This window comes from Choloepus didactylus, chromosome X (genome assembly GCF_015220235.1).
Source record: "Choloepus didactylus isolate mChoDid1 chromosome X, mChoDid1.pri, whole genome shotgun sequence".
Taxonomy (NCBI): Eukaryota; Metazoa; Chordata; class Mammalia; order Pilosa; family Megalonychidae; genus Choloepus; species Choloepus didactylus.
In genome coordinates, this window is record NC_051334.1 from 19530102 (window position 1) to 19546210 (window position 16109).

A 16109-nucleotide genomic window follows, 5' to 3' on the forward strand; every position below is an offset into this window, starting at 1 on the left:
AACTTAATTTGAGGTAATAATATGGTTTTAAATTTTTGTTATTTTTTTAAGTTAAGTGAGGTAGATCTGGGTCTGCTCTTTGGAAGAGTCATGAACTTAAAATACTATGAACCAGATTCAGTTAAATAGTCTGGGAAAGAGTGGAAAAAGAAAAGAAGTGAGTGTCTACCATTTATTTACCAGGTACTTTCCTCACAACTCTATAGAGTAGTTATTAATTTTCCCATGTTACAAATGAGAAAATGGGATCTCAGATTGTCACCAATTTGCCCTATATCACATATAAGTAATAAATGATAGCAGCAGGGTTTAAGTTCATTGTAAATCTATAGGAAGCACATCTGAACAAACCTTTTTCCATTATCCCACATTCAAATTTGTAGTTGCTAAAGGGAGATGGGAGTTTAGAATGACGAATTTAAAACTAGAACTACTTAGGGAAATTCATTTTTAAAGGACATTTCAAAGGGAGGAAAAGATAAGCTTATAATGTTCAAAATTAATAAAAAGAGTTAAGTATAACACCTTTTCTTGTGATTCCTATGAAAGAGTAGAAGACAAATAGAGATTTTAAATGACCTATTCAAGGTATCATTTTAAAAATCAGCCACTTTTATGTAAGTTTAGACAGTCACATTTGAATTAAGTGAGGATTTGAAGATTGTGGTAACATTTGGCGTGTGTTTAGCCATAGGAAGTATCTAAATGGTAAATGAAGGAGAGAAATAGAAAGAGGTGGAGTATACCAAGACTTAATGAAATTTAATTAGCTTAGCAACAGCTGCAGAAGGTCTTCTGCCAATTTCAGAATGCAATGTCTCTCATAGGCAAAAATGTAACTGCTTTATTGTTCTGATAAACTGGATAGATTGTTCATCAGCCTTCTATCTAAGTAGTAAAATCTCCCAGGATTTCTTAGATTTGGAGGTCCTGAAGCATTATAGGAAATTATGAGAGAAGTACTTAGTTATAATTAAAACATAAGAAACTTATAAAATGCTCTTAAACAGCAATAATCAGCAGAAAATTAAAAGAAGGAAAATGGGAGCTATCCTAACATAACAAAAGTAGTTTAGAGTTGAGATGAGTTGAATAGAGAGAAATGGGTTGTTGGGGGTGGGCATTCTTAGGGAAGCCTCTTGGCCTCCAAGAGTTCTTTTTCTATTTAGGTTCTTGGACTGTTTCCAAATATGCCTTATTCTGCTGGCTTGCCTGTGAGGTTGCTTTGGCTGCTGTTGGTTAACTGACATTTGGAGACAGAATGAAGCAAATGTCATTTTGGCAAGCTGAACAGGAGAAAGGGAGCTGTTTGAGTCAGCTCCGGAATTAATTAATTGGTTTATAAAAAAGAAAAAAAGGCGGAATGACAGTGCTGTTGAAATAGAAGCTTAGATTTGTCTCAGATCCAGAAAAGTGCCATTTGAATTACATGTCCTACTGCTATTTGACCCTTTTTCAGAAATAAACCAGTGATCAGATGTAATTCTGTGTATTCAGAAGATGGTTAGTTTGAAGCTCATCCAAGCAACTTGTTTCTTGTCTTACTTGCTTTTGTTGCCTGACTTTTTGCCCTTTTTCTCATTAGTACTACTAGATGGAGAGAAGGATGAAGAACTCAGTTTTGATTCTTAAAAGCAGTTATGATATAGTTTATGCAGATTAGAAATATAATTATTACATGAAATAAAGTATCCTCATTCTTTGGGATATTTCTTAAATGTGCTTTATTTATATCCTATTGCTCATGACTATAAAAAGCTTCTGAAATTGAATTCTATGCACATAACTAGATCCATCTTTATTTAAGCATCTTTAAAATAGTGTTTATCCATCTGAAAAATAAGTTTTAATATAAATTACATAAAATTGTTATGACAAGATCCTCTTCCTATAACTAATAGATACTAACTGTAGCTTATAGTTGCCTGTCTTTAAAGTTCCTGGAATGTGCAATAATTAATTATACACAAATATTATTTCCAGAGTTATATCTACATTATCCATGATTTTTTATTATCCTAATGACTATAGTATCTTTTCTGAGATTTTTTTCTTAGGGTACTAGGGTTTCTCTATGACCTAATCATTTATTTAAAACTCTTGACAAACATCTTTAATTCATAATCAGGAATGCACAGAGTTGAAGCAAATATGGTGAGAAATAGAATTAACTTCTGCTTAAAGTTGTCAGAAGACATGGGTAATTAGTACAAATTTGTACAATATCAAACCCAGTTATTCTTTTTTACCACATTTCACATAATAAATGTATACTAAAGACATCTTAGTCTTTCTGATTAGATGTTAAACAGTGAATCTTTGACTTTAATATCTACTGGTTGCCAAATATATGTTCTAATGAGAAAATACAAGGTACACAACTTGCTTAACTGTTAATAAATAGATAAATCAGGAGCATGGTAGTTGAGACTGTAGCCTTGGTGCCTCAGTTTCCTTATCTCTAAAACAAAGGTAATAACAGTTTTCACCACATAGGCTTTTATGAAATAAATGTAAAACACTTAAGGCAGACCCTCGCATAAGTAGATGTTAGCGATGATGATTGCTTTGTATGTCCAAGTATAATGTTTTTCTCACTGTCTTTTACCACTTTATCCTCTCTCATAACCCTTCTATGTTGAAAACTAAAACAAAATTTTAGAGTCTAACTCTTACAAATATGTTTTAAGATACTTTATTAATTTGATGTCATCTTGTTAATTCCTGTGGTGGGGGGTGGGTGTTGATTGCAAGGATCTTGTCCTCTTCTAAGTTCTTTAATAACACCATTAAATATTTGCCTTCCTATATATAATGAAATAAATATTAACTTCGAAAGTATTAAGTTATTCATCTGTCACCAGCTTAAGATTGAATATTACCATATGGTCATAGCCAAGAACTACTAGCTAGTTTGTTGATTAATTTCTTGTTGAATTTTTGTTAAGAGGTTTAGTTAGTTTATATAAAGTAATGAGCTTTCATTTAAGAAACTAGAGTTCACAGGTAATTGATGATTTTTAAAAATTATATTCATTTCATTTCACGTTAGAGATCCAGGCTCGTCCATTTCTGGAAGTGATAGTAACAATTTAGATTTAGGACATTACCAAAATAACTTTTCAGAATTAAAACTTATCCAGGAAGATCTAAGATGGCGGCATAGAGAGGAGTGGAAGCTAAGTAGTCCCCCTGGAACAACTAAAAAAAACCAGAAACAACTAGTAAATAATCCGGAATAACTGCAGGGGGACAAACGTGACCGTCCACTCATCATATGCTAACCTGAATTGGGAGGAATGCCTGAGATCACAGCATAAAATCTGTAAGTAAAAACTGTGGATCCAAATCGGGAGACCCCTCCCCCACAGCCCGAGTTACAAAGCCTCATGGTGCCAGAGAGAAGCTTTCTCCCAGCAAGTGAATATAGCTCAGCTGAGCTCCAACTGGGGTTTTAATTAGCGAGTATGAACTGCTCACTACGAGATGCGAGTCCCCAGCAGGTAGACGGAGGCTTTGGGTGGCGCCTGACCTTGGAGAGCCGGAGGGTCGCCTCAGACTAGCTCTGTTCCTTTTTCGACTCAGTGGAGAAAGCCTCAGCCGTTTTCAGTTCCCAGTTCTGTGACCCAGACCAAGGGTGTAGCGCAGGCAGAGAGAGACCATTGAAATGCTAATGACCTCCCCCTAAGGCATCTATCTTCTCTGAGAGGAAAGGGGTGGGACCCAGCTCTGCTACCTGCCTTTCCTTCAGAACTTGCACCAGTCAAGAATTATAGGCTAATCTTTGCATCAGGCAGAGAGCGCCCCTGCACGGCCCAGTGGCCCGGGGCTTCCCTTGAGGGACAACGTGCACAGTGACGTAGCACAGCCTTCCCTCAGCAGAGGTCCTGGAAGATCACAGCTGAGAAGGGGGGCCCGCTTGGAAAACCCAGGGACGCTGCGTCAATGCCGGTGGTTTGTGGGTCAGCGACAGAGAAAATCTGGGAAAAAACTGAAATGAAGGCTTAGACTCTTGCAACAGCCTTGAATCTCCGGGAACACCTGGGAGGTTTGAATATTAAAGCTGCCCTGCCTCCCTGACCACCAAGACACACGCCCCACGTTCAGGGCGGACAGCTCCAACAACAAACCCAAACTGAGTTCACCAACTGAACCCCACAAAAATCATTTCCCCACACACCACAGAGACAGAGTTGGGGAGAACTGACTTGAGGGGTATAGGTGACTCGCAGACGCCATCTGCTGGTTAGTTGGAGAAAGTGTACGCCACCAACTTGTTTTTCTGAAAAATTAGATTGGTATTTTATTTTACAACTTGAAAGAACCATATCAAGCAAAGCAAATGCCAAGAGGCCAAAAACAACAGAAAATCTTAATGCATATGATAAAACCAGACGATATGGAGAACCCGATCCCAAACACCCAAATCAAAATATCAGAAAAGACACAGTACTTGGCACAATTAATCAAACAATTACAATCGAGGAACGAAAACATGGCACAGGATATAAAAGACATGAAGAAGACCATGGAACAGGATAAAAGGGACATAAAGAAGACCTTAGAAGAGCATAAAGAAGAAATTGCAAGATTAAATTAAAAAATAGAAGATCTTATGGAAATAAAAAATTGTTGGCCAAATTAAAAAGACTCTGGATACTCATAATACAAGATTAGAGGAAGTTGAACAACGACTTAGTGTCCTAGAGGTCCACAGAACAGAAAATGAAAGAACCAAAGAAAGAATGGAGAAAAAAATTGAAAAAATTGAAAAGGATCTCAGGGATACGATAGATAAAATAAAACGTCCAAATGTAAGACTCATTGGTGTCCCAGAAGGGGAAGAGAAGGGTAAAGGTCTAGAAAGCGTATTCAAAGAAACTGTTGGGGAAAACTTCCCAAACCTTCTACACAATATAAATACACAAAGCATAAATGCTCAGCGAACTCCAAATAGAACAAATCCAAATAAACCCACTCCAAGACATATTCTGATCAGACTATCAAATACTGAAGAGAAGGAGCCAGTTCTGAAAGCAGCAAGAGAAAAGCAATTCACCACATACAAAGGAAACAGCATAAGACTAAGTAGTGAATACTCAGCGGCCACCATGGAGGCGAGAAGGCAGTGGCATGACATATTTAAAACTCTGAGAGAGAAAAATTTCCAACCAAGAATACTTTATCCAGCAAAACTCTCCTTCAAATTTGAGGGAGAGCTTAAATTTTTCACAGACAAACAAATGCTGAGAGAGTTTGCCAATAAAAGACCCGCCCTACTTCAGATACTAAAGGGAACCCTACTGACAGAGAAACAAAGAAAGGAGAAAGAGATATAGAGAATTTTAACAGACATATATAGAACCTTACATCCCAAATCACCAGGACACTCATTTTTCTCTAGTGATCATGGATCTTTCTCCAGAATGGACCATATGCTGGGACATAAAACAAGCCTCAAGAAATTAAAAAAAAAAAAAAAAAATTGAATATACTCAAAGCACATTCTCCAACCATAATGGAATACAAATAGAAGTCAATAATTTTTGAACTGTAACTCCACTATTTACTTCCTACATGATATAAATTACACAAACTCTAATGACAAATCAGTGGTTTTGAACTCAGTGTAAAATATGTAATTTTAGACAACTATATAAAGGTGGGGGAATGGAGGAGTATCGGAACATAGTTTATGTGTCCTATTGAAGTGAAGGTGGTATCAAAGAAAAACAAGATTGATATGGATTTAAGAGGTTAATTTTAACCCCCACAGAAAACACAAAGAAATTATCAGAGAATATAACCATAGAGATGAAAAGTAGAGTATGGGTTAAGAGAAGTGGGGGAAGGGGCAATGAGGAGTTAAGAAATGAGTGTAGGGTTGCTGTTGGAGGTGAAGGGAAATTTCTAGTAATGGATGGTGGGAAGGTGATAGCATTACAACATTCTAACTGTGATTAATCCCACTAATGGAAGGCTAGGGAGGGGGTGGAATGGGAAGATTTAGGCTGTATATATGTTTCCACAATTGAGGAAAAATACAACAGTCTAAATAGATGACAGTTGAATGCCAAGGATGACCCTGGATGGGATCTGAGGATGGAGGACAGGAGGCTCAAAGGGACACAGTTGAGACATAAGGAAAAGGAAATATGGAATGTAAGCTTTGTATCATTGTTGAATCTCTTGTACTTCTTAGCTGTGCTTAATGGGATTGCATAAAAGAATGTTCTTGTTCATGGGAATTGTATATGTGAATTATAGTGTTTGTTGAAGGATGTGTGCAGCTAGCTCTCATGTTCAGAAGACAGAGCAATAGATGATGGATGATAGGGAGAGAGGGAGGGAGGGAAAGAAATAGCAGTGTGACAACATGTTAAAGTTAGTGGATCGGGGTATCGGGGGAGGGGGGTCAGGGAATGCTGGAGTTCTGTGTATGGGGTTTGTATTGTTTTTGCAACTGTTCCTATAACTTTGAATTTATTTCAAAAAAAACACTTACCCAGTGATTTCATAATAGTTACATACCATGAACTTTACTGGTTCCTGTTTTTCTCTTACTTACTTTCACTGAATACATGTGTATATTCAGGCATCTAAACATGTAGTTAACATAAAGATTTGGGAAATTAACATTATAGTAACTGTTTGCTTTACGTAAGTGCTAAAGGTATATTTTTCTGAGATATTTTTTGCTATTTATCCCTTAGGTTTCAGATTTTAAGTTCATTAAATTTCATTAACATTAAATGTTCATTAACATTTTTTGCTTATGAAATCAGTGTTCTGAAATGCAAAGCACTTTTTTAGGTAAAACTCAGGGAATTATTTTCCTCCAAAGAGAATTTAAAGAAACAGAATCTTCCTTAGAGAGGAAAATAGGCCATTCACAGAATCATTTATTCTTCTGATTATTTAAGATATTTCATTATTTAAAATGTGAGTCCTTTATTGTGATATTATTATTTCTCTTTACTTTAAAATTCCATCACTATCTATAATTTAAAATTTTCATTTGCCCTTAAAGCTTCCACAATTTTGGTATTTCTGGATAATTTTTAAACTTAATGAAGCTTTTTCTAAAATGGCTTTATTTAAATAGAAAATGGAGTCATGCCTTCTTTATTGGGGGAGGGGACATTGCCACACATTACATCTTAATTGTTGATGTAGAGATGATTGGATATAATTTTTTTAATTATAACTATCAAATAAAGATAGAAAATACAGGGTAGCCCACAATAGCAGAAGAAAAAAAAATCCATATAAGTAATATTTTATTGTCCTTCTTTCTCCAGTTATAGTCCAAGTGGCTCTGTAGAAATCTACCTTTTATTGTATAATATACAAGTATAATATGGTAATACTATGCTAATATTTGAGTCCCCTGTTGTAACTTGTATTTTGCCATAGAACTTATAGTATAAATTTTTGAAGGGGAGTGAGTTGAGTTCTTTCTATAGTATTGAGTTACCATGCTGCCTTTTATAAATCTTACAGGAAATTCACTTGACAGGTAGTTGTATGATTAAGTTGACTATAGGCTTCTTCCCACAAAGTTAAGAAACCGAAACATTCAGACAGGAATTTCTCGTCAGTTTAAAGACACATAATTGAATCATGGCTTCATCCCAGGGGCATGTGGCACTTTTAATTCCATAGGGTAAATTTTTTTTTTTTTTTTTTTTTTTTTTTTTTGTAAGTGAGGTTATAATGTACTTGAAAATATTCCAATTGCTTCACTTTTTTTTTTTTTTTTTTTTTCCTGATGTTTCTTTTTCTTAGGGTATGTATATTAAATCAACATATGATGGCCTCCATGTAATTACTGGAACCACAGAAAATGTAAGTATTGTAAACATTACGATTTTGGTGTGTTTTTCCCTTTCATTGTTAAACACCTAATTTTATACATCTCACATGATTGAGGTTGGCTTTTAAGGATATATGAACAGATTAGTAGATAAAATTAAAAAGACATACCAAGTTAATAAGTGATGGTTTCAGGAGGGTTTCAGTGATCATATGTAGTTTAGAATAGCTAGTTACTTAAAGTAAATCAGATGTTTTCTGTTCACAGCCAGAACAATTTGTCTTTGTTAAGTATTTTCTGGTTCATGACAAGTTATTGTAACATCTAAAAGGAACCACTTCCATCTGTCAAACATTTTAGTTATTTTAAGCTTCTTAAGTCATGCAAGAAAGGAACATCAGGTAAGTCTGGCTTTTTGAATACTTGGCAGTATAATTCAGCTTAAATCAGTGGAGGAACAGTATGATATGTAGTTCAATGGTTCTTATAATGTGGTCCCTGGATCAGTAGCATCAGCCTCCCTTGAGAACTTGTTAGAAATGCAAATACTTGGATCTTACCCCAGACCTACTGAATCAGACACTCTGGGGCCCAGCCCTCTGCTTCTTACCAAGAGATTCTGTTTTAACAGAATCTGAGGCATGCTCAAGTTTGAGAACCACAGAAATCCCCAGGCCTAGGTCCTGTAATCAAATCTGCTTCTTAATAGTACTGTAGTTTTTGGTGAGTCGCTTACCTTCTCATTGCTTTAGTTTCCTCAACTATAAATTGGAAGTAATATCACCTGGCCTACATACCTCACTGTGCTGTAAAAATCAAATAAACTAATAAATGTGAAAGACTATGACAAAAAGAGCTCCAGAAATGTGAGGTGATCTTGTTGGGCATTAACATGATCAGTATAATAGATTTGAATAGCATAATAAATCAGTATTCCTGCATTTGGTTATCTCATGTTTTCATTCTACTCTTCTATAAGCAGGTGCTGAGCTTTGAATTGATTTTTTTTTTCATTGAAAGATTCTGACAGATTACATGTTTATGCTGTGTTCCTTTAACAAAGTCTGAGGTAGAATTAGTTTAATCTCAAGTTATTATTGATCTCAACATTTTGCCAGAATTTTCTTTTAAAAAACCAATGTTCTCTTCATCTAATTCACCTATTCCTTTAATCATTTATTGATCTTTCCCTACTTCTCTTGGTTTCTTGTGAAAGGTGAAACACATAATACACGTTACAGTTAGATTCCAGTAATGGCTTCACATTTTGGTATTATATATGAGATTCATATGGGATCAGAAATACTGGTCAGATGCACAGTGTGAACTATTAAAAAAATTTTTAAATGCAGTAAGATACTACAAACCACACTCTTGCCACCAGTTGATCATTTTCATTTATTTGTACATTAATTTGCTCATTTATTTATTCATTTGTTCATTTAGCATACCTCTCTTTCATGTCTGCAATGTTCCAAGCATGGTGCTAGGTATTGGAAGAATCTTAAAAATAACTAGCTTGCTGCCCCTGAGGAGTGTATAGCCAGTAGGGGTTTGTTCTAGTTTGCTAATGCTGCAGAATGCAAAACACCAGAGATGGATAGGCTTTTATAAAACAGGGGTTTATTTTGCTACACAGTTACAGTCTTAAGGCCACAAAGTGTCCAAGGTAACACCTCAGCAATCGGGTACCTTCACCGGAGGATGGCCAATGGCGTCCGGAAAACCTCTATTAGCTGGGAAGGCAGCTGGCGTCTGCTCCAAAGCTCCGGCCTCAAAATGGCTTTCTCCCAGGACGTTCCTCTCTAGCAAGCTTGCTCCTCTTCAAAACATCACTCCCAGCTGCACTCAGTTCCCTCCCCCCGGAGTCAGCTCATTTATATAGCTCCACTGATCAAGGCCCACCCTGAATGGGTGGGGCCATGCCTCCATGGGAACATCTCATCAGAATCATTACCCACAGCTGGGTGGGGCACATTCCGAGCAAATCCAACCATCACCAAAACATCTGCCCCACAAAACTACAAAGACAATGGCATTTGGGGGACACAATACATTCAAACCGGCACAGGGTTCATCTGTGTAAACAGGTAGTGAAAGTTGCATGGATGGACAAAGGAAAGAATAGTAAATACTATTTACTAGTAAATAGAAATAAGTGAAATCAGAAAAGGAATCACAGAAATGGTGATTTTGAACTATATCTTGAAGAATTGGTAGGAACTGTGTGGTCTAAGGTCTGTAAAAAAAAAAGTTGAGCACTATGTCTTGCTCGTATTAATTACTCAGTGATATGAGTGATCAAAATAAAGACTGATTCTGTATTTCAGATATGAACCATGTATTAATGGTTCATCATTTAATTCTTTTTTCTTGAAAATACTACTATTCTCAGTACCCTCAGTTACTGATAATTAGATCTGTATTTGGCTCCTAGTAAAGCTTCTCACTAAAGTGGGTAAGTTACTGTGTTTTTCTGTGCCTTAGTTTTCTCATATGTAAAATGAGGGGTTTGGACAAAACAATTTCTAGGATCCTTTTTAACACTGAAAATCTAAAATTTATATGACATCACCCCCATTTTTACATATCTGTGCAAAAGTTGTTTAAATTTCTTTGCATTTTATGTACCAACTGTCATTTTCTCTTATATCATGACAAGAGCCATTTGCTTGGTATTTTTCTTCCAAACTTTCCTTTAAAAAGATTGGTTGTAAACCAAATAGCATAGTGACAGAGCCTGTAGTCATAGTTCTATTAAAGTAATGATTCACGATCTTTTCAGAGTTGTTACATGGTACTTGTCTGATTTGATAACATGCCCCACCTCCTAACGATGCTGTGGAATAAATACAATTTTTTCTTCTTATAACACTGTTCTTAGAGTTGGGTTCATATCCTAGATGAGCCTACACCTTTAATATTATACTTGTGTTATTACTTCAGTAACTGGAACTCTGGATGTCTATCATCTTAACTTGAATTCTAGTCTGTGGAAAATAGTTTTATTATGAATTTTAAAAATTTTGCTTAATTGAGGATAATACTGTTTCAAGATGTCTGTGTTTTTTTGAAATAATTGGGAATTGCAAGTGAATCAAAAATAACTAGAAATCGCTTTTAAAGTAAATCCTACTCCAGGCTGTTGAAAGTAGCATTTTAGTTTGCAGGTTACGCTACTATATCATTCTTCTTTAGCTTTCAATGGATACTAATGAATTATATCTCCAGCACTTATAAACAACATGCATATATACAAAAAAATATTTTTTTCATAAAAGCACCAAAGTCTATAAGCATACTGTCATTAAAATGTCAAACAATTCATAGCATATAATCAAGTTGTAGTAACTAGAGGAAAAATAAAGTTTATTATTTTAAATTAATTACCTAGCCTACAAAATTATGAAATTTCTATCTTAAGTCTCATTTTAGTTTCCTAAAGTTCTCTTAAAACTTGTCAACATTAGCTTACCGAAGTTGTTTGATTTTATTTTTACTCTTTGGGGAGTAAAGAAAAAAGTGATAGAAATGTTACATCCTTTGCAAGTTTTGGCATTTTAGTTCATTTATTGTGATTTTTGTTTGCCAGAGTATTTTTATATGATGTATAAGAAATAGCATGCTCTTATAATTAGACATTTAGTGAAATAATGTTATACAACGCAGCTTTGAGCTAATGGCTGTCTGTTCATCTTTTAACTTGCTTTTCTAGATTATTCAGAATTGATGTTATTAATGAAATAAGTTAGCAATTTAATTATCAGGCTTCAAAGCTTTGATGCTGATAATATATGCATGTACTTGGAAACATTGATTTGCTAAAGTTAATGTGAATTATTTGTATTAGATGGAAAGAATCGTAGTACACAAAAGACAATGTTTTGAAATATTTTTGAAACAGTTGCCCAGTATAGCCTAGCAGGGTTGCTTGTATAAAGTTTGCAAAGGGTAACACCAATTATCCTTTTCCCTAAATGGTGTCAGAAATATCTTCTTCTTTTATAACATAAATATATATTGTTTTACATTTCTCTTTCCTGTCATTAGTTATATACAAAATACATAAATACTAGTAACTATTTTTATTAGTTTAATTAATTAGTTCAATTCCTTGGAGATTTTAACTGAAAATACTTGGTCTAATTTAAGGAGATTAACTTATTGTAGTGTTGCCAGAGGGAGGAAATGACTGATAAAAATTAACTTCTTTATCATTTCTTTTATATTAAATTTAGTCACCTGCAGATCGGTGCAAGAAAATCCATGCTGGCGATGAAGTGATTCAAGTTAATCATCAGACTGTGGTATGTATAATTACCTTAAGAGTCAGTGGGAGGAACTAATTTAAAGATTTGTAAAGCTTTAAAAGAATATCAATGAAATGAAGTGCCTGTTTGTGTACAAAATAATTGAAGTCTTTTTTTTTTATCATTGAATAACTATTCTTCTTTGTTACTTGATGGAATGTAAAGACATGGTTTTAAAAGAACATGAAGAAATATTGCTGGTGTTTGAGATTACATATGCATTTCTATTTGGACAGGTGTAATATAACATTAAATTAAAGTGGTGATGCATATAAATTTGACCTTTTTTCTATAACTTTTTAAAAATTATTGGATTATCTAGTAGATATTGTTTGTAACAGCATGCATTCCTTCATCTGACATTGATTTGTTCATTAAGTATCTGGTGGATTTTTTTTTTTTTTTTTAGTTTATATGTAGACTTTTTAAAAATTTTAAACTTTAGTAGCTGAATTGGCTCTTTATTTCCCCCAAAGAGGACAACAGTTTTAGCTTTAAAACTATTGCATAAAACTATTCCACTTAACTAAATTAATTAATTAAATTTTCTTGCCCTGTGCACCTCATGAATCCTTTTCTACTGATAAGAATAACCGTGGCATTCTCTGCCTATGGTACATTTTAAAGGGCTGTTTTTCTTAATTTTAGATTTAGAAAATGAACATTATATGATTTTCATTTCAGATTATTTTCTATTTCTCAGTTGATTCACTTTGTTCACCTCTTTCTGCCAAAATAAGGTGTGTTCTCTTAAAAATGAGTTAAAATAATTAATATTAATATAGTAATCTTCATTTGAAAAAAAAAATTTCTGATATATATTGTTACAGCCCACTAACTCTTCAGAGTAAATAATTATCTCCATTACAATTTTTAACTAAAGTTGCTTTTGCATATGCTAGTGGTAGAAGAAACTCAAAAAGAAAGGATATATTTTGAGTGTAGAAAGACTCGTGTGAAAAGGCTGATCTTTCACAATGATTTTGATCTTAAGGCAAAAGGTCCATTTTAATTTTTGCTTTGAATAAACGGAAAAGTTTGTGATATTTTGGAAAGGTTCCTAAGTACTTATAATTAAAGTCATGATGTTTATTCAATACATTTAATATCTTAAGTATAGTGAAAGTTTCTAAAACTAAATTTGTGGGCCTAAGGTTGGCACTAAATAATACAGAATATTGGTAATTGACAAAGCCTTTCCACACAATGAAAATTTCAATGACCAGAAAGTTCTCATTACTAGAAACTGTACAAAGTGGTTGTCCTGACTAAAGTTTCTTGTCCCCCAGGATGAGGATTTGAGTAGTGGGATAAAGCACCTGCTTCAGTTAGACTGACGGCTTTTCCTTCTTCTAATGTTTATGCTGCTTCCATTTCTGAAATGTGACCTTTAAAAATATGACATCTGTTGGATAGTTCCTGAATGTGTTTCCAGTTGGTTGATTCTAAGAGAATAGAAAACAGTCCCTAATGAAAAAAAAATTGTTTAAAGGATACTCTTCATGGAGCAAATTCTGATGTTTATCAAATGGATATGAAGGTCTTTAAAAGTCTACAAATGAATTAAAATCTGCATGGACTGGTGACATTTAAATGCTACGAGAGTGTGTCTATTCATGTTTACATCATAGGAGTATTCTAAAATACTGAGAACTACCCAAAATGATGGTTAGGGAAATTTGGTTCTGGTTTATGCTCTGAAATTGACTTATGGTTCTAAGTGAGTTGGGATAACTATATGAGTATCACTTTACCTTTTTATAATAATAATAACCATAGTCAACATTTATTGAGTCCTTACTGTTTGCCAAGCATATTAAGTACTTTACATATTTCATTTCATTTACTTCTAACAATAATTCTGTAAAGAAGTTGTATGTGGAAATTGAGGCTCAGAATGGTTATTTAATTCACCCACAACTCAAGGCTGTCTGACTCTATGGCCCATTCCTTACTTCAATTTTATCATACTCCCTCCCAAAACTAAAATTATAATATCATCAAACAAAAAGAGAAGAATTCTAACAAGCTAGTAAATAAATATCAGGATTCATTGAGAGATTAAGTGGGGCCAAAGGTAAGGAAAGGAAGTGAGAATTTACATAACTGAGGTAGGGAATCAGCTGAACTGAATGTAGAGTAGGGTTGAAATTCAACTTTACCACCACTTCTTCAGTCAGATGTATAAGATTAATGTGAAACATCTATCACAATGCTGGGCACATGTTAGGAGCTCAATAAAAATTAATTTTCTTACCTCCCTTTCTCCCTTTTACCTGCTACAACTAGGCCAATTGGAGTCCAGTTTCTTGGCAGGGTGCTGCTTGAGCCTACAAATCGTTTTTGGATTATAAAGAGACGTTCTCTGGCATGGAAATATGTTGAATTCTATGGAAGTAGCCTTGCTTAATAATATGATGATTTACCAGATTTTCTTATTTGTGTTCAAGTAAGAGGTATAGTTGGGCAAGAATGGTGCATTTTATTAAATGTAGCCTACTCTGCCCCTTTTTCTTTTTTTTTTTTAAATTCAATTTTATTCAGATATATTCACATACCATACAGTCATCCAAAGTGTACAATCAGTTGTTCATAGTACCATCATATAGTTGTGCATTCATCACCCCAGTCTATTTTTTTTGAACATTTTCCTTGTACCAGAAAAAGTGAAAATAAGAATTAAAAATAAAAGTAAAGAACACCCAAAACAGCCCCCCCCCACACACCCTATTTTTCATTTAGTTTTTTGTCCCCATTTTTCCACTCATACATCCATACATAGGATAAAGGGAGTGTGATCCATAAGGCTTTCAAAATCACACTGTCACCTCTTGTAAGCTACATTGCTATACAATCGTCTTCAAGAGTCATGGCTACTGGGTTGCAGTTTGATAGTTTCAGGTATCTATATAGTGCATAAGAGTGCCCACCAGAGTGACCTCTCGGCTCCTTTTGGAATCTCTCTGCCACTGAAGCTTATTTCATTTCCTTTCACATCCCCCTTTTGGTCAAGAAGATGTTCTCAATCCCACAATGCTGGGTCCAGATTCACCCCCGGAAGTCATATCCCACGTTGCCAGGAGATTTACACCCCTAGGAGTCAGATCCCACGTAGGGGGGAGGGCAGTGTGTTCACCTGCCGATTTGGCTTAGCTAGAGAGAGAGGGCCACATCTGAGCAACAAAGGGGCACTCAGGGGGAGACTCTTAGGCACAATTATAAGCAGGTTTAGCCTCTTCTTTGCAGTGACAAGCTTCATGAGGGCAAGTCCCATGATTTGGGCTCGGCATATCAAGCTGCCAGTCCTCGATGTTTGTGAAAACATCCGCAACCGTCCAGGTGAGGAAGTCCAACACCTCTGCATTTTCCCCTAGCTCCTCAGTGAGGCCCTGCATATATATTTTTATTCTCTGTCCAAATTACTTTGGGATGTTTCACTATTTCACACTAACCTATGCAAACCTACCAGGTCTCAATTCCTATTAAAAGTTCCATGTAATTATGGTATTTGAACAAACTGTTCTGCCCCTTTTTCTTACTGTTGCCTGTGTTGTGGTCTGTACAGTGCTTTTAACTTCTTGCTAAACAATATACAGATGAGGTGAAATGCAAATTATCTGGGTTTTGTTAACGTGAAAGGTTTGGTAGATTGATGGACAAGTTGAAACAAGTATAAATTATTTGTAGCCTCCCATTTTCCCTTCTATCCCTATGTTCATTACCATGGACATTAGGTGTCAGTTAAGATGTAATAGTAAGTTACATTAAATATGGCCTAATGCATTTGAAATGTATATTTAATATCTCTTAATCCATTAACTAATTGATCAGAATAGTGAGAGATTGCCAATTTTATTCTTTACCAATTTAAAATCAATAATAAAAAGAGGAGTGTTACATCTTATTATTTTAGACAATATTAGCCCAGTTAGCCTTTTTTAATAACTCTAAAATTTCCTACTGCTTAAGTATACCTTTAATGG

General features: G+C 34.8%; 1 protein-coding gene across 1 annotated transcript in view; it reads left to right on the forward strand.

Moving 5' to 3' along the window:
- The window catches only part of CNKSR2 (connector enhancer of kinase suppressor of Ras 2), a 308883-nt gene that overhangs the window by 144860 nt on the left and 147914 nt on the right, over positions 1 to 16109 (forward strand). The window contains 2 exon segments of the mRNA XM_037821616.1: positions 7789 to 7848; positions 12055 to 12123. Coding sequence (XP_037677544.1) covers positions 7789 to 7848; positions 12055 to 12123 — 129 coding nt within the window.